We start from the raw sequence: 19,506 nt of genomic DNA on the forward strand, positions 1-19,506 counted from the left end.
CCTCCTTCCCTTATCTTCTGCAATCTGTTAGCTTCTTTCCCAGCAGCCGACTTGATCTCACACACCACCTCTTGTTTCCCAGTTTTATAGTGGAGGCTGCTATTGAGGTGTTCAGCTTCCTACTGCACTCGCTTTGAACCTGATTTCCCAGCTTTACGCTTCCACTTGCTCTGCATTTGTTCAGAAAGAAAATCAAATTAAAATACAAGAAAAACATCAAATTCCAGTCAATAACATTTATAACACTATAAACACAGCTAGATGTAATTACAAGGGGCTCATCGTCAGAAATCCCAGAATCCACAGTATCTGACCGCATCAAAGATCCTTTCTGGAATTTCTTCAGAATTGGAGATTTACTCTCACTATTATCACTTTCTTGAGTCTCTTTGGGTTTCGTATCAGTTGCTTTACTAGCATCCTCTCTCGAGTTTTCACTAGAATCACCAGCTACTTTCTCTTCTGAACGAGATTTCTCTTCCCCTTCCCCTTTTTGAGCATTTCCTGAAATACTATCCACATCTTCAGAAAGATTCCCATCAGCATCAGATTTTACTTCATCAGACTGCTCAGCTTGATTTGGGCTTCCCTTTGTATCTTCTGAACATCTCACCTGGGAAACTGAAGCCACTTCCTTCTCGGATTCTTCCCTATCTGTCACGTTCTCATCTACCATTTCAGTGTGTGCTCCTTCAGAATCACCTAGGAAAAGGAAAGCAAAATAAATCTAAAGAAATGAAATGCAAGGGGAAGGAGAAATAAGGACCCAGCATCTCACTCTTGTTCCTCGATTTTTCAATTGACACATCCTACACTCACCAGAAATACTGTTGCTTTCAACCATAAAAGATGTTCATTGCAAAAAATTCAATCTAAATGACATTAAATCAGGTTACATCACACTTTTATTTGATGATAACAAAAATATAAAGCAGGCTAACTTTCAAGCACAGAGCAAATTCTGCAGAAATCAAAACAGCTTCCAGAATAGATTTGAAAATTTAATGAAGAACACCTGAGTTCATCTTATGAATTTTATTCGCAGCAGTGGGTTTAGATTTTGATACATCAGTCTTCTCTTCAGCGTCAGGTTTAGTGAAGTTAGTATTCAATGCACCTCTTAAAGAGTGCTTCAAGTTTTTCTTTGGAGTTCTTTTCCCTTTAACTCTGCAAATCAAATATCAATTAATCCACAATTCAATGAAAGGCAAATAACTTCATATTGATAGTGGTTACGCACATCTTTAACGAACTCTTATTCTGACGTGAACCACCTAAGCTCTTACTTTTCTGCCCAGGAGACCTGGAAAGTCATGAAGCAACAAGAGTGTTAATGTCTAAATGTGCGAACAAGTCATCCTCAAAACATATGCCATAATCACAAAGTGACACTCATGTTACAATTAACTTAGACAACAGTTCTCTCTTTATACGGGGTAGCTTATCTTTTTCTTTTCACTTTATTTTATTTTATTTTATTTTATTTTTTTGACCAAGTGGGAACGAAGACACAAACAACTACACACCCAAGTGAGATTCAAAAGAGAATTATCTAAAATACTGCATTAATAGATAGCACATACAATTCCTTCTGAGCAACCTTGCTGCCTTTCACTGAATTTGCCTTCTGTAGAAAGTGCAAGGGAAAGAGATATCAGAATCAAGCTCAAACAGAAATAAAATGATTTTAGCTTCAGAAAAAATGCAAGACATGAAGTCTTAACCTTTCCAGACTTGCGGCCAGTGTCAATGAGCTCCCAGCGCTCTCTTTCCAGACGGAGTACTTCCACGTCTCCATCATCGTACAATACCTAATAAGAAAAGAGCCACAGAAGAAAAAAAAAATGATTTAGTAATTCACATCTGATGGCACAAACATGCTTTCCCGCAGGCAAGAAGCTGCAGCTTACCACATGCTTCCGTTTTAAAGGGTCATAAGACTTAACCGTGCCTTCATAAAACCTGTCATTTACAGCAATAAAGATAGAATCAATGAGTACCTCCATAATTGGATCTTTTTGCCTAAAAGATGTATTCTTTAAACAAAATTAAAACCTTAGTAGGTTCATAATAACGTCTCTAACGTTCAAACACGATGGAAAGGAAGCCTACACGGCAGTACAAGCACAGAGTCATGAAGAATGATGTAATGCAAAATCAGATTGCAACCTTTCAAATTAAATAATGCTAACAGGTATAACAATGTGGAGGGAATTTGGATGGAACAAGAAATATTACAGAGTGCAATCATGCACACCATATAATTCATACTCAGACAGAAACTTTTAAGTTAACCAGATAAACACAATAGTTCATTAGAATATGAAAAATGATATCAAAACCTCACGCTGCAGGAAGACCAGAACACTGTTTCAAATAAAACTTTGGCCCTCAGTACAACAAGAAGAAAGAGGAAGAATTTGCAAATTTGCCAAGGAGCAAGCTGAAATGGCCATATCAGATCTACCAAGAGCACAAACTCATTTTCAAAATTCCACGTTTAAAGAAAGAATCCTAAGAGATGAAGCCTCGTGTGAATTCTCAAACACATGAATGCAGCATAAATATAGTGTGAATTACAATGAAGGAGATTGAGCCTGACAATCATCTATTTCACAGAATAAGTCACAGCAATACTGTTGGATTATGCTGCATAGAACAGCAAAAGTTTTGGAGACTTACTGCTTATCCATGGGCCACCATACTTTTATTCTGTGACCAATCAAGTCTGCAATATCAATTCCACCTTCCTTTGTTGAGCCCTGAACAAGGGGAACAAAGTAGATCCGATAATTGAACAAAGAGCTTAACGCTTCAAGTAACCAAGATGATTGGAACAATGACAAAAAAGCCATTTCTAAATGTGTTAAGAAAACGCTAATAGGGCAACAATGACACAAATATTGTAACATAACTTAATTAAAATGTTTTAAGCAGAACAAGAGTGAACATGAAAGAGGAAAAGTGAGCTCTACATATAGGCATGGGCTGCAATAGCTTTGTTAGATATCTAATATCATTTTCTAAAATTAGTAGAGCAAATAGAAGACATCAATTAGATTACAACCTCAGACATATTTTCACAAACTGTAAGAGTTTCTGCATAATTTATTTGCACCACACAAACTAGATAATTGCGTGGCAATGCCAAGCCATAAAGCGAGGATGAGAAAGGGCTAGGGGAGGCAGGTGGGTGGAGGTTCCAGGGGCAAATACTGTGGGGCAGCGCCAAAGGAAACCACCTTATAAATGCCACCAGGATTTACATTCACATCCTTACTTTGCAGTAGCTGTGAATCCAAAGGCTTAGCCATTTTGTATATTTCATACAACAGCATCAATTAACAAGCCTTATAGTTGATTTAAAAAGATGTGAAAAAAATTGACCTTTGCTAATCCTGAAATGCTCCTCCTCTTCTGTTTCTTGCTAGATCCCGCCACAGACTTAATACCAATGGTGGTGTCCAATTTCTGCATGGAAATATAAAACAGATATTCACAACAGTGACAACCATGAGAACATGAAACGTGTGAATCCCTGATAGCAAATTTAACCCAATACAAAAAGCACACCTCCATATTTTCATCATCAGCTCCGTCTTCATTTCCCTCATCACTATGAACCCAATCAGAGCCTTTACCTTTACCTTTTGATGAGACGCTTCTTTTCCTCCGAATGCATGATACCAAATAGTCCGATTCAGTGTTCTCATTCAATTTTTGGTGTGGAGGCATTTTATCTTTTGAATCATGGAGTTCATCTATGTTCATTTCAGTAGATTGAAATGAGGAATCTTTAACTTGATGCCAGTCATCTCCTGAATCTCTCAAAGGGACTGTAGAAGCACTTCTTGAAATTTTGAAAGGACCATGAGCAGACGATGACCTCCTTCGTTTAGGCACTGGCACAGAATCTGCACCAGTGATTTTTCTCTTTTTACCTTTCTGATGCTCCTGCTCCAATTTTGCTTTCTTGGTAGGAAAATGTTTATGACCATTGCTTGATTCGAACTTACTGGGCATCACTAGACTATCCAAATTTATTTCCCTTACCATTTTCAAAATATCAACATCATTTTCAGCATCTTTTGCTTCTGCTGAGGGAGATTTGTTCTTTTTTGCCTTTCCATCCTTGGCTCCTTTAGATTTTAATCGCTTAATCATTTTTCTGAGTGGCACTTCATTTCCATCTATTTCACTGTCTTTGAGAGACTCATCCTCAGCAATCTCCATATGAACCTAATGTGATCAAAGAAGGAAAAGTTAGTGAACAACATAACACCACCAGATAGTACCCTATAGATGAATGAAAGGCAGCAAATCATACTGTTCCATCACATTCCAACTTAAGGGATTCAAAGTGAGACAGGACATTCTCATCAGCTAACCATGTTTGCCCTTCACCAGCCTATCAAAAAACATACAAAAGCAATAATCAACAATATGGTACAAAATGTATAGCCCAAGTATGCAGCAAATGAACAAATCAGTATTGCCTGCACTGAGTTCATGATATCTGACAATCAGGTTCACTACAAATAAATCTGGCTCTTATATACTTTACTTAATAAATAGATGACATCCAGTCTCTCGAGTTAAAAATTGCAAATTGAAAGCCCCACAGCTAGGCACAGTTTTTCTTATCACTGCCCAATTGCAGTGAGAGAGCTTCAGATAATTTGACACTGCATATTTCCATGGAGGAAGCAGCAAAAATATAATAAAATTAGACAAATATATTTAAAGTCTTACCTGGGAATCTTCACCTTCTTTCTTTTCATATGGTTTATACAGAAGTGGGGGCAGAGAGATTGGCTGTATAAGCCCCTGTAAATCCTCCTCCTTATAAGCTAGGCGCTTCATGATGGAAAGTCCAAGGTCACAAATAGCATGCGAATTCTGAAAAAAATCAATATTATTCAAATTAGCATCTTTTTCTTTTCATTTCTTTTTCGTTTTTGTGAGGGGGGGCTTTAACTTTTCTCAGAGGCAAATCTGTTAACCTATCAACTAGTTATACTAAGAAATGGTAAAGGTGGGCAATAGAAACTATTAAACTATAAAAATAATCTTCGCACTGAACCTTTGATTTTGTTGCATCAAGAAGGTCTTCAGAGCGCTTGATACTCTGAAAGATAGAGAATATCATAGAAATACTCTCCTTCTCCTTGTTTGTGCCAGCTTCTGACTTGGTATCTTCATCTTTATTCACCAACATAGAAATAGTCATGTACAACTGCCTGAAAAATACAGAATAAACAGAGTTCAATGACTATAAATGTTCTCAATAAAGACAAATTACCAAGTAATCATTTCTACCTACAACAAAAATGCAATCATTTAGAATAGTCCAACCTCATCACTACAAAATATATCATTTTAGACTGCAGCAATGAAAAACAATTTTACCAAAGTTTGTTCAAATAACAGTGCAAACAGATAAATTTTAGTGTTGAGGATTCAGAGTAACAGGCAATACAAAGTCGGCTAATCCATCAGAATAAGAAAAATAAAAAGTTTATTACGTCTTTTATTTTTAATCTATTTAATGTAATTCAAATGTCTTAACCCAAGCAGTTAAATTTGAGGATTTGTATGACCCTATTTTCAGGTTGGGCCTCCTAACCTATTGCCAATTAGTTTCACATTGGATCCCTTTGCATGGTAAGAGCTCAAGTTGTTATCTATCAATTGGTCCAAAGTAAGATGCCTTGGTCAAAGAAGCCTCTCTTCAGTACAAGGTCAAAGAAGCCCCCAAACTTGATCAATGTGGGATAACACCATTTTAACCATAGCATCTGAAATTATATCTCAAAACATATTGAAGATAGAATTAAAGCAAATTGATATACCGATATATTAATTCAAATGCTTTGACATCCTTGCATTCATCTGTGTTGGGACATGAATGATAAGCAAGAGCATGGACCAAATAAGGCAGGATGTACTCGGGATATGTAGTCGAGGAATTTGTATCAGCCTGTATAGCAACCTGCCGTGCTTTTGCCTGCTGACACATTTGAAAGATATCGGCTAAATTTTGTTTTTCCTGCCATTTTGAACACAATGGAAAAAAACAACTTTTACAAATCTTGCCATAATGGAACCATGGATTTAATTGGACACAAGAACTACACTGAAAAACTCAAGTGCAGCATGAAAACCTCATCACACTCAAGCAGTTTTGATCCAGTGATGCTAAATAAGAAAGCACAAGCATATTTTGCATCCAAGAGCCGATCCTTTATATACTGATGAACTTTGCCGAGGAATAGTTTCCTAGCCTGTGGGAAAGAGATCTAGACGACAAGCAAAGAACATAAGAGAAAAGGAAAGGTGAACAAGAAAAGTTAAAGGAAACAAGAACAATAATTTATATTTTGTAAATGAATGCACCTCTGGGGTCCTCAAAGTTAGGTGGAAAACATCAAGAGGGATCTTATGATCCCAGGTCCGCGACAAACGAAGAACTGCCTTGGCTGCAGCAAGCCTTAAATGGGCCTTATCAACTGAACTGTAAGACAGTAAAATTTGAGCTTCAACGAGCAACACATACTAACAAATTGAGCATAATCAACAAAGATTTTCAATAGCCACACAAAATATTAGTAAGGAGAAAAAAGAAACCTCCCAATGTAAGCTATGGTACCTTGATTCTATATCTTCTGATATTTCACCAAAAGAAAGTATGTTTCTAAGGAGTACTAGAAGGTCATCGATACCGGGACGAAGATGAGCATCTTTAACAGGCAAGTAACTTTTGACCAATGTTTTTATCCCAAATACCTGTGGTACAAAAATAAGATTGCAGGATGAGAGATCCATTTAAAAAAATTAAGAAGAAAAACTTCAAAAAATGAAACCCTGGACTCAGTGTTCTATGAGATACTGATAATAATGCCATTGCATTTATCTTAAATGAAGAAACATAACAAAATTACAACTATCCACAACCTTCAACAGACAAATTTCGCTTTTGTCATCCCAACATTCTTTTGCACTGCCATCTGCTTTCTGAAGAAATCAAGAAGGTTTATGCATGAAAATTAATAAGTATGCCACATATAGAAAATTGTTGAAGACTACAATGTATCTCACAAGGCATACATTACTGCATCTCAAAATTTTGCTCTGAATAAATTCTTCAATTTCACTCTCTCTAGTTTCAAAAACAGGCATTGCAGTCTGAGCTATACAACCCAAAGATTGTAGTACAGCAGGCAAATGCATCTTTTCCTCAAGCATGTCTACAAGCCTCTGCAAATTGAGTAAGACACCACAGGTTAGGCACATATATCAAGAAAATGCTACTTAATACATTTTTATGAAAATTAACACATTTTGAATAGATAAACAGATGATGCATGAAGTACTGCATAACCTTATACAGAACCGAGAGGGACTTGAGCCCATCATCCTTAGTTATTGCTGCTAGTGCATGCACAGCATACTTGGCTTGTCTTCGACTACCTTCTAAACAAAGCCTCTCCAATATAAGGTCGATTGAACTGCAAACAACCATTAGGAAGATAGTAAGAATATGGATGAAGAACTGACTCTACCAAGTTGAGAATTCCAAAGTTGCACCTTGATGACACCGCAAGTTGTTCTCGGATGGTACCACCAGCCTTAGCTAAAACATGCAAAATGCCTTCTATTATTATGTCATTGTCGTCTTTCAGAAAATTAACCAGTTCTTCTTCAGCTCCACCCAGCAGCAACGGACTGAAGCGAGCAAAAATCTGCAAAGTCACCAACAGATATTTAAAAACATAACTTGAATCTGTTTCTGAGAGAAAAGGAACATAAGCAACTATTACAGGGCCTATTGTAGAAGACCCTAATATTGCAAACTCTTAATAACATTGTAAACCTGAGAATAGAAAAAGACAGACACAAAAGCAGACCAAACACATATGCACAAGTGCACTTGCTCACAACTAGAAAAACAAGTTTCCATAGAAGACCAATTATTACCACAAGTAAATTCATGCAAGATTGTGTGTATTGTGTATTTTCAGTAGACTTCTGTACAGCAGCCTCCAGAAGGATTTCTTTCACATGCTCCTTGTTAAAAAGTAGATAAGAACACTTCAAAGAGAGAGTACTCAGAAAATCATAGAGCCGATGCTTCTCACCAAGTATTTTAAGCAAATCATCCTGCAAATTACAAAAATATAGCAAAGATAAATGGTACAGTAAAAAAATAGATTTCATGGTTCAAATTACTCATCACAGTTCATTTCCCCTAAAATCAGAGAGAAGTTCACTTCTGAGCTACACTGCTCACAAAGAAGATAAAATACAAGGTGGGCTATAAGAAAGGGCGGCCACCAGTATTGTGGGGCAGCAAAAGTGGCATAAGAAAACTTTATTGTTGAAGTACCAATCGAGCCAATTGATAACAATATTGGTAGAATAGAAGCTACCACTTAACCACAATATTAGAACTGAAAGGCTTAAAAAAATGCTTTCTTGGATAAGATAATGGGTTACCCAGTTAAGATGACCTAGATTGTGGAAAGATTCACCAGAGGCAGTGGCAGAAGCAGTAAATTTATTTTTTCTTACTTTTTTTCTTTAAGAAGCTACAAATTGCAACAGTAACCAGTTGAGATAATGTTTTTTAAGCATTCATGTTAAGTGGATCTGCACTTTGCTGATGCACCTAAGGAAGCTAACTAATGAGTTGTTGTCATTAAGTAATGGCGGCAATTATGGCACCAGAAGGGATGTTGCGGGTAATAAGAGAGACAGCATCAGCTTGTTGCCATTCCGGGAATGATGGTGGTCCTAGCATAAATAACAATGATGCTTAGGGGATGGCCAGAAGAGCTGTATAGATACAGACACTTGAGAAACAAAAGCAGTGGAGTTGAATTAGTTAGTTTGCTTTTAAATTTTCTAGTCTCATTATTGTTAGTAAGACTTCCGAGGTAAAAAATCCATTAAAACTTTCTAATTTTAAATAGCAAACGCCCAATTTTCCGAAAGTGGTTTTGGTTTGATACTTCATGCCTGCTTAAATAGTTCAAAATCCAAAAACATTCTCTGCAAACTTCCCATTTAATTTCCATTTGTTAACATCTTATAACCTACCCGACCACTAGAAGCTTGATGGAAGCTGGTATTTGGATCCAGAAGATTCATTAAAATCTTCCAGATGTTAGCATCTTTCAACTGATCAAGAATCTGAAAACACTCTTCAGCCTTCACAGGATCAGAAAAAGGGCGGGACATGATTCGGAAGCCAAATAAAACTTTCTTTTGTATTTCAGGAGCATCACTATCCTGCATTTGAGTAAGAACCAGTATTTAAGTTTTGACACATTCCATAGAAGCTTAACTTCTTCTGCTTAGGATTCAAGTTCAGCAATCAAAACTTCAAACCTGATGCATCTGCCTGAGAGAGAGATACTTCTGCATCTCTTGCTGTAACCTGCAATCCAACAGGAAATCCCCTGAAAATCAGTTTACAATCCATTAAATACACAATTGAAAAGGGAAAGTTACTCAAAAGCCGCACACCAAAGCATTTACAAGATACCTTTGCTTCTGCTCCAGCATCCTCTCAAGTGCCTTCACCTCAATTTTGTCAAACCCTGAGAAAACTCTTATCCAACATTTAACTTTATCTCTGATTGAGAACTCAGTCGGAAAGAGGAACCCACATAAAACAGATTCAATTGTTTCTGACCTGCAAGGCAGATCTACACATTAAAAAGGCTGATTGTGCCAGAGACACACCCAACAAAGAGTCATAGCAGAAAACACTTTCAATCTTCTACTCGGCACCATCTTGTTTCAAGCATTTTGCTGAGAGGGGAAAAATTTTCACTAAGGTACTAATAAATAATTTTATGGAGTACTTATTCATTCTAATAACTAGATGCACACACATGGAAAAAAAAACACTAAAGGCAATTTTTTAAAATAAGAATTTTGAATTTCTTTTCATGGCTTTAATTCACGAGATATATGGAAGATATTAATGAAGAGTTGAAGATACAGCATACTTCCAAAGCTACGGTTATACAATCTCTTCTTATATCTACCAATTTTTCCTAATATTTGAGAGATCTAAATGAATTAACTTAATAGCCCCTAAACTTTGAATAATACGAAAAACAAAGATAAATGATGAGATAAAACTTAAACAAGTGCAAAATTAATCATAGGTTGCAAGAAATCTAAAATGACTTGCCTAAAATCTTTGTCATAAAAACACCTCAAAATCTTCCCCGGTATCCAATCAAATTCATCAGGATTAATTGAGCCATCAGAGCGGCTAGCACAATAAACTCTGAATATCTCTGCCAGTCTTTCCATAGTATATTTCTTAACAAGCTTCTGTAAATTCCAAACAAGAGGAAAAAGTTTAATGCCATAGGTAATGAACACTGGATAGACAAGGGGTAACAAAAGCAATCAAAGAAGTACAGGAAAAATGAACATACAGATTTGTCTCGAAGACGCTCTGCAACTAGTTTTACAGTCTCAACAGGAATGGAAACAAGTGAATGACAAGCAACATCACAAATCACAGCCACAACTTGCTTTCGAACATTTTCATCATAGTCTAACAGCCGGTCACAGAGAGCAGCTAGAAATGTAGAACAAGATCAAAATTTGCAAAGTAACACTAAAATAAATATGTTCAAAAAAAAAAAGGACACTTACAGATAATTTCAGGAGCCTCGGATCTGGAAGAATACGACAACAGACAGCTCTTAACATGTTCAAGGACAGACATTCGAACACTAACAACCCTATCAGTCAACCTTTTCAAAAACTCTGAAAATATTGGCTGAAATGCTTCAGAGATGGTAGAGCCTGGCAGAGCAAAGAGGTCCCCAACCAATCTCACAGCTCTCAAACGAGTGTCTAATTGATCAGTCTGCACATATTGTTACTTATACATGTCAGATATTTGTTATCAAACTTCAATAATCTTTGAACTCATCTCCCCAGAATAAGATTAAAACTATGACAAATCCATAATAAATAATAAAGTCAAGAAAGTCTCTTATCACCAAAAAGCTGGACTTAAATGTTTCAGAACTACAAACATTACAACCTCAAAAGCATGAAAAGAATTATTGTTAATATGTAATTACCAACAGCTCTCCTGTGAGGTATGGGACAACTCCTGATAGTATCTGAGGAGCACAACAATAAACATCATAGATAACTTCATGGTAGTCAATTTCACTGTTTACTGACTGATTATCTCCTGACATCAATGATACAAGAAACTGTTTTATGCCAGCTTCAAGTTTTCCTGAACACTGCTCCATGACATTCATAGCAAGTCTCCTTGCAGCTGGAGTAACATCCTGAGATTATAGATTCCAGAAATAAATGCCCTTCCAATTAAGAACTATAACTTCTAAGGAATGCATAAAGGCAGCTACATTACACGTAAGCAATAAGCAGATCGAACAAGAAATTCTTACACTTTTATTACGACCTAATGCAGATAATATAATAAGTAAAAGATCATCTCGAATATCTTCACTCTCTTCTAACACAACAATCATGATTGTTTGCATTGATGATAGAACACTTTCCGGATGATCATCCCTGCAATATGTAGTAAAAATCACTCCTTCAGTCCATGATAATTATAGAATATAACAAAAAAAAAAAGGCTATACACAACTCATGACCACTGTATGTCTCCCACATCTACTCAGTGCAAACACAATCCATGGGGAAATGAAACCTTCACACATCAACCCAACCAGAAGACAGATATGCACATATCTACAGAAGTACTATTTTAAGGTCCAGAAACATACAAGCACTAAGAGATAGCAGGCATATCTTGGCCATCACATTGAAGCCAAAAACTAAGAATGATATTACATTGTACCATTCCATATAAATAACAGCCACGTCAACTTTCTACCGTTCAATATTAATTAAAGTGTTTATGTATGCATGCAACACAAAACTTTTAGGTAAATGGTAGTAATGAGTAAATGTTGATACAAGCACTTTACTCAAAGAAAATAAATACGTTACACACCTGACAACAGCAAAAAATGTACTGAACATTTCATTCACGAGATCATCACATTCAAGATCCAACATCACAACACATGATCTATATTTTGCAAGAGTCTCCAAAATGACAACTCTCCTTCCAAATGATGGACCACTAGTATCGCTCAATCCATGAAAAGTGCCAACAATTAAGTGAAAAATATCCTGCAAGCATGCCACTCATCAATCACACAGGAGTTCAGTTGAAAATTTATTAGTTTATAAGAAAATCAAGACCACAAACAGTCAACCTTCATGAAAGAAAAGCACCTTTAGAACATCATCGCTATAAGGCGCTTCAGGTGCAGTAATCCGAGTTATCTCACAAATACAGGTTGCAACTAGAAGTTTGGCATCCCTATCCTGATGCTTCAGCAATTCTGGCTTGACAATTGCATTAAGAAGAGGCTGCATTGATTCCATTATTGATGATGGTGGAGACTGATCAAGCTCAGAAAGACATGTAGCAGCTTGCTGCAGATTAGAGGACAAAATATTCACAATATATTCTAAATAATAAAAGTAAATGTCTGCAGCTGATTTTGATAAGCATAAAATACATAAATTCACAAGTTCAAGCATTTACCAAGATGTGCAAGCATTATGAAACAGTAAATCTTACAACACACCCATTTGTCATGCCAGATATGTGCCAATAACATGAAAAACATGATTTGAGAAATATCAATAAAAATAGGCAAAGCATAAAAGAAAACAGAGAAAAACAACAGGCAACACATTGAGAACATAAGGGTGATTTTAGCGAAAAAACTTCTCTAATTCCTACACATAGTATTAAATAAATGTCTAGTCCACACAGCCTCAGGCCATAATAAAAAAAAAATGAGTGACACAGTTTCCAATGGGTGAGCTATAATTGACCTACATACTTGGTGGATTCTGTAAACTTATAGGATTTAGCACACACCAACCACCCAATGAAAGAGAAGAAAGACAAAAGGTTGATGGAAAAACTTGTGTGATTTTTAGTTAACAGCAAAAGGCAATCTAACATCCATAATAGCCTAACATGTTTTAAACAGTTCAATGAGATCCAACTTTTTATTCATAATAGACTTCAAAATATAGAGAAACTCTATCTGTACATGCTCCCTAGTCAGCGCTGGTACTGGCTTCTTTACAGCATCATTAGATGCCAATATATATTTTACCATTCTCATGGGCATGCCTTTAATCCATAATTCAAACAAACTCAAGGGTAAAAAACATCTTAGTTTTCCACTCCACTCAACAAACATGAAAGAAGAGCCATTTTTTTTCATGCATAACAAGATGCCTCTTCAGCTCATTAACAATATAATAAGTTCACCATTGGAAATCCCTAAGCACCATGTACTACAAAAATAAATCCATTCATATTCAACAAAATCACTCGGCCCTGTGTTCAGTTAAGACAAGAAACCCTTTAATAGCTATTTGCCACTGCTTCGAGTCAACCTAACTACTTGTTTGTTGATAGGCATTTGTTTTATCAATGGAAACTTAATCAACCATACATAAATTAAAGCAAGGACCACATGATTGTTTAATCATGTGAAAAGTAAATTAAGCAATACCCCAGTATGCACAAGTAAATGAAACTGAGTACAAAGAATGGCAAAATAAGACCAGCCTCGTAGTACAATTTTTTTGCCCTCTTATGCAAAGTGTGGGTGGGTGGTGTATCCGTGATGAACACTCAAAACTAAAAATTTATGGCATACTGAGGTACCTTAAGTCTGGAACAGGTTATCTATCATCGTCATGAATGTATGACATTTTAAGACTCTGTTTCTGCATTTGTTGGACTCATACTGGTGCACAATTCAGAATCAAATTTTGAAAAGCCAAAAGTCAAACACAGTCTACTCATAGCACATTGCAGCTGACATAGGTCCTGATTCACTACCTTGGGGAACCGCTTTTGAAGACACAACTAATTGACCCAAGAACAACAGAACATCTTAACCCAAGTACCATACCTCGAATTTAATATAAAAAACAATCTCTGACCTCAATAGATATCATATCATCCAGCAAATTAAGGCCATAAAATACAAGTGGAAACTCAAGTTAGCTTGAATTATGTGAAAAAATATGTTACGTTGGAGAAACCTCGTGAATTGTGAAACAACCCTAATTAAACCAAATTTCTTGAAACTCCCATTGAGAAACTAAGAAGGCTAATTAATCAAAGCGCTCCATTATACCCTTAAAATCTAAATCCTTAAGAAAAAGCTTAGTTTGAATTAACCCTAGAACAACGACGAAGCTCACTCGAATTCAGTAATTCAATATAACACCAAAAAAAAATCCAAGCAGCAAAGGACAACTGAGGATTCCGTCGCTTCTTCTAATTACCGCGGCTTTCCAGGAGAGCAAAACAGAGACGACTAACAGGAAAAAAAAGGATAAAATACTCAATATATATATATAGGATATATATATATATATTGTTAAGAAAGAAAGAAGGCCTAAATTATCCAGAAAAGAGAATAGTTTATAATAATTTGATAAGGAGATAGGGGAAATAGGAAGAAATTAGGGGAAAAAAAAAAAAGAAGAATGCGTGCCTTTAAGAGCTTGAGAAGAGCGTCCTTGGTGGAGGGGGGAGACTCCAGCTTGGATCCCACCTCCTTGAGCTGCTGTTCCAGCTTCTGCGCCATTCCTGACGAATTCGTAGTTCTTATTGACAAGGCAAGTAGCAGCGCTCCCTCTCTCTCGCTCAGCTCATCGGCTCACTCGATAACGAAACAGAGATAGATAGAAAGAGAAAAAAGAGGGTTTTTGGGTTTTTGTTTTGTTTCGACTGTGGACTCGGGGGGTGTTTTCTCTTCCTCTCTCTCGCTCTCTCTTTTTTTTCTTATTTTTTATATTATTTTTCTGGGTTTCTTTTCTTTCTTTCCTTCTTTCAAGTTTCTCGGGGTTGGGGGCCTTTCGAGCACGGACCCGAAATGAGCTCTAAATGCAACTTAAATTCCCCCAAATGCTGACTTCATCTTTTCGAGTTTTTGCAACTCCTAGTCCTTGTATTTTTATTCCATCTCTCATTTTGCCCCCTGATTAGGTTGTTCGCAATGGTTCACACATTTTTAGGGATAATATTTTGAAAAGTCCCTATTGAATTATTTAAAAATTTTTAAATAATTTTTTATTATTTTATTATATTTAATTAAATTTTTATATTTTTTTATTTTAAATCAAATAAATTTTCATAATGAATAGTTGATTAACTATCATTAATTAAAATATCACATATTTTTCTTGTATCATGCAATATTGATATGAAAAGTAAAAAATATCATATAATTATATCATCATTTCACGTTAACATACTCATTATCTGTTATAACATGTCACATTAACATCATTTAGTATAAAACAATAATGAACATTTTGAGAAACAACAATTAATTAATCATTAGATATAAAAAGTTTATTGACTAAAAATAAAAAATTTAAAAACTTAATTGAATATAATATAAAAGTAGGAACTTATTTAAAATTTATTAAAAATATTTTGTTTTTTTATTATTTCACAAATGATGGTTCATTCTTACTTGAGTTTAAAATTTCTAAATGAAATGAATTTTCTTTTTTTTTATTAAGATTAAAGCAACTACCATCTCTTATTTAGAGGATTTTGATGCATTTTAATGTCAAAGAAACAAACGATAAAAAAAAATTATTATCTATATATAAAAAGGAAGTTTAAAAAAACTCTCACATTTGATCATATATTTGTTCTCTTTGAGTGATACATTTGGATTTTTCTTTTACGTGACACATGAACGATCAAAAAGTCCCCAATAGACAATTTTGAAACATTTTGGTACTTTGTTAATTGGATTTACATTTATACAACACACATAAATATAAATATATATATATATATATAGTATGTAATCTACTTTCTAAATATTTTTATATAAAAATATGAAAAACTTATCATAAAGCATTATTAGTTTGCCTAGCTCCAAGTAAAAATTTCGGTAAAAATAGAATTACACAAAAAGAAGGTTGTTTTGCCAAAGCAGGAAAGACGGTGGATGCGAATGAAGAGCAGAAGAAATGGAGAGGGTGAGAATCTAACGAAAAAAGGAAATGAGGGTGAAATACAGTAAAGATGACGAAAGAGAGAGATGATGACGTGGAGTAGTGGCAGGATATTTTAAGGAGTTAAGATTTTAGAAGCTCTAGATTCGTGTGGGGAGTATGGCACGTGGCGAGGGACGAACAGAACCTACCTGAACTTAACTCAACTCGGCTAATGAGTCAGAGTGGGTGACACACTCAAAAGTAAAGTTGGTAAAAACTGTTAAAACGTTTTCACTTTACCGCCATAGTGGGTAAAACAGAGAGGGCCAATTTGGGGTTAACTCTCCGAACTCAAACCACGTAGGCCCCAATTAAAAAGATCCCATGGAGGAGGCCCAAAAACATAAATTTATTTTTTTGAAAAAACCTCCATTAAAGTTACACTTATTTGGTGGTTATATCCTTTAATTTACCTTGTTTCGATTAAGTCACAAACAAGAAAAGGAGGGAATTAGACGGTAATATAAGGCTAAGAATTACTAGAAATGTTTTAAAAGAGCATACGGATCATCATGTTCTAGTGAAAAAGCATTAAAACATCTTGAATTTTATAAAACTTGAGTTAGTGTGACATGGTTAGCTAGCCCAGCCAGCTGCAAGCTTTCCTCGCCCATTGCTGCCTCATTTATGGTGCCCGAATGGTTCCCCATTTGCCACTGCAGCCTGTGATGACCCTGCATTGGATGCATCCTTGAGATATCCTCCCATGGCTCCTCCACCCCCAAAGAACCCATGGTGATGCCCCATGTGGAACGCCGGTGCAAAAGCAGCAACACTCAAAGCTCCATAATCAACTGCTCTCTTCCCCAGTGGCTCACCTCTGATCGAACCACGTTCACCCTCCAGCTCGCGGTAGCGGTGAAGGTATACTGTCAGAGGTTCGATGTAGTCATCGAAGCCTAGCTTGCTCATCGCCCAAAGCACATCCTCAGCAGTGATAGTCTTGCGCTGCTCACGTTGGCAGCGCTCATTGGCTTCGCCAGTGATGAAGCTGATGTACTCGGACACACATTCTTGGATTGTTTCCTTGGCGTCGTCCGAGATTTTGGCGTGTGGGGGGAGGATCTTGCGCATGATCCTGATAACGTTTGCAATTGGCATGAAGCGGTCTTGTTCTCTCACAGTGCACTCATTGTCATCAGAGTTTGAGTAGTTGTTTGTATGGTTGACGTCAGCCGTTCTCATGTTCATCTCTGGCACCTTCAGTCCTGGAACAAACAATGCATGTTGTGCTAACTTAGTTTCAAATCAAAACAAGCCAAAAAATCTTCCGTAAGTGCATGCAATTCTCTTTAGTAACACTTGTGTTTTCTTTATGGGGTCTGAGAAAAATATGCAACATTTGAAAGAGCACAAGTCCACAGAAGACAAGGCGTGACGTAGTTCTTCGCAACCACGTCAGCCGACCCAGTGGGATAAAGTTTCGGTTGAACTAAGCCCATATATAGCCGTAAGCGGACTTCTTTTCTCTGCGTAAAAGGGTAGGAGAGCACGAGAAAACTAGACACAACAAAACACACAAATTGGCGTCATACTCAATTGTGCTTTAGTCTCGGTAATATAGCTAGAATGGACTTTGGAAATCTGCACCGAAGCCCCGCTCAACGCGTTAACTAGTGTTAGACCCACAAACGACTTACGTCGATGGCACTGACTCATAAGGATCGATCGTGTATTCTTGTCTTGCATTTTCAGTTTTATATATGCACGCAAAAGGCCCGCCAGGATTTAGAATTGGTTAAGTTGGAAAAGTTCGATGACTTTTCAAAATTTGAACCGGTCTGCATGGCTTTGTTCGTTTGTTAAGGCAAAAGAGACTCAGGCCTTTCAACAACAAAAACAGTGGGGTCCTGACTGAATCCTGATGCCAGAGAATGCATGGGTGCCACTTGTTTTTGTGGGGTCAAATATGGCATGCCACTTGTACACGGGCTTGTGTCTCCAATTTCGTCAGCCATTTCGATGATATTCATCAGCTTGACCAAACCACTAAACACATTTACATGAAGCATTGAAAATATGAGAGGACGGGAAGGAACAAAAGAAAACTGCTTGAAGGAAGAAGGGAAAGGATTTCAAGAACCGAGAGAGAGAGAAAGAAACAGAGGACTGTATGTTACAATGGAAAGAAAGAAAGCAGTTAGCAGTGGCATGCAACCCGACGATACTGATGCTACTAAAAGTTAAGAGCCGAAGAGCTCGGCGAAAATAACAAGATTGGAGTAATGGGCAAGGTATTGGCATTCTCAGGAGATCATTGACCACTGAAAAGTACATAAAAAAGGCAGAGTGGAAACTCTACCGCTGCCGTAGCCTATGAAATAAACAACAACAATGAAAGCTGTAGAGACATCTGCCAATACATATACATAGATTTGAGCATTAAAAGAGTTGGTATGAGTTTTATATGTATGACTTCTGATGAACAGGTGACAAATCCAGAACATAGGCTGAAACCAAAGTTTTTATTTGCATGCAAGAGATAATCCCAATATACACTAGCTAGAGTACTTAAGGTCCCTCCCACACCACCAGAAGAGAGGAAACAGGAATGAGAGGGCCGGTAGAATCATCTCAAACAATACATTGCACTATGCATGTTGATAATTAAAAAAAAGAAGAAGAAAACAGCATCCAAGAAGAGTCAGCAATAATTTCACCAGTTTCTCAAGCTATTTGTCTATTCAAGTATGTATACTTTACCGGAGGTAGTGTTGTTGGGGAGCTTGCGGTAGCCATGGAAGCCTCCACGTTCCATCTCTTTCTGGCTCCTTTCTTACTCTCCCCCTCCCTCTCTTGCACGAAGACAGTTCTAAAGAGTAAATCCTGCGCGGTCTTAGTTGTAATTAAGAGGGTAGGAAGGAGAGCACCTGGCAAGTGTCAACATATATAGTGCTGAAAAGGTGGAACCCACGTGGCGAGGAGAGGCGAGGCGATGCGAACGAGGCAGTACTAGTATCAGCATCATATCTAATTAGAAAATGCACAGGATTGTTGGTGATCAGACTTAACTCTAATGAGGAAAAGAATTTCACCTGCAAATTTGAAGTTGTTTAAAATATATTCATTAATAAAATAAAAGCCAGCAAGGCACGTGGCCACGTACTCCGACGTGTCCTTCGAAAACGCGATGATCAATTTTCCTTCCCCTTGCGGTTGCATGAGGGCGAGGGGGCCAAAAAAACATCACGTCGGATGCTGCTGCCTGCGTATATCGCTGCGTTGCACCAATCGTTGTAACTCTTGCCAAAGCGACACCAATGTGCAATGCGAAACAACTCTATTTATGGAACTCTAATGCCTCTTTCGATTTGCTAATTTAAGGAAAGGTTTGCCTTTGGTGTCTTTGTCTATTCATCT

The 19,506-nt window shown here is 36.8% G+C and overlaps 2 protein-coding genes across 3 annotated transcripts; both read right to left on the minus strand.

The window, feature by feature from the left end:
• Positions 1-6: 6 nt before the first annotated feature.
• On the minus strand, positions 7-14,984 carry LOC110423711 (binding protein). The gene is made up of 33 exons (XM_021438026.1): positions 14,622-14,984; positions 12,319-12,522; positions 12,032-12,213; positions 11,457-11,583; positions 11,118-11,336; positions 10,681-10,897; positions 10,458-10,603; positions 10,205-10,350; positions 9,548-9,697; positions 9,391-9,439; positions 9,100-9,291; positions 7,978-8,160; positions 7,588-7,742; positions 7,382-7,508; positions 7,108-7,257; positions 6,955-7,014; positions 6,650-6,786; positions 6,397-6,514; positions 6,165-6,299; positions 5,853-6,049; positions 5,084-5,240; positions 4,753-4,899; positions 4,328-4,408; positions 3,574-4,239; positions 3,388-3,471; positions 2,683-2,762; positions 1,911-1,962; positions 1,725-1,811; positions 1,584-1,627; positions 1,241-1,303; positions 1,016-1,167; positions 272-702; positions 7-170 (listed from the first exon to the last, which is right to left on the minus strand). Exons 1-33 carry the CDS (start codon positions 14,712-14,714, stop codon positions 120-122), a joined length of 5,082 nt encoding a protein of 1,693 aa, XP_021293701.1. The 5' UTR covers positions 14,715-14,984; the 3' UTR covers positions 7-119.
• A 1,783-nt stretch (positions 14,985-16,767) lies between these two features.
• On the minus strand, positions 16,768-18,904 carry NF-YB6 (nuclear factor Y, subunit B6). 2 transcript variants are annotated; one of them, XM_089784793.1, is made up of 2 exons: positions 18,850-18,904; positions 16,768-17,339 (listed from the first exon to the last, which is right to left on the minus strand). In XM_089784793.1, exons 1-2 carry the CDS (start codon positions 18,902-18,904, stop codon positions 16,768-16,770), a joined length of 627 nt encoding a protein of 208 aa, XP_089640919.1. The 2 variants fall into 2 exon arrangements, with proteins under 2 accessions (XP_089640919.1, XP_089640918.1); XM_089784792.1 differs by having other exon boundaries at positions 16,768-17,354.
• Between the last annotated feature and the right edge of the window lie 602 nt (positions 18,905-19,506).

This window comes from Theobroma umbraticum, unplaced genomic scaffold, assembly GCF_002168275.2.
Source record: "Theobroma umbraticum cultivar Fairchild unplaced genomic scaffold, ASM216827v3 scaffold_204.0, whole genome shotgun sequence".
Taxonomy (NCBI): Eukaryota; Viridiplantae; Streptophyta; class Magnoliopsida; order Malvales; family Malvaceae; genus Theobroma; species Theobroma umbraticum.

Excerpts from the sequence above, each read along its gene's own strand:
- LOC110423711 (XM_021438026.1), bottom strand. The coding sequence starts at position 14,714 with ATGGCGCAGAAGCTGGAACAGCAGCTCAAGGAGGTGGGATCCAAGCTG. Across the intron at positions 7,509-7,587 it reads CAACTTGCGGTGTCATCAAG|TTCAATCGACCTTATATTGG; the intron begins GTGCAACTTTGG and ends GGTTGTTTGCAG. Across the intron at positions 5,241-5,852 it reads GCATTTGAATTAATATATCG|GCAGTTGTACATGACTATTT; the intron begins GTATATCAATTT and ends TGTATTTTTCAG.
- NF-YB6 (XM_089784792.1), bottom strand. The coding sequence starts at position 18,904 with ATGGAACGTGGAGGCTTCCATGGCTACCGCAAGCTCCCCAACAACACT. Across the intron at positions 17,355-18,849 it reads CCCCAACAACACTACCTCCG|GACTGAAGGTGCCAGAGATG; the intron begins GTAAAGTATACA and ends TGTTTGTTCCAG.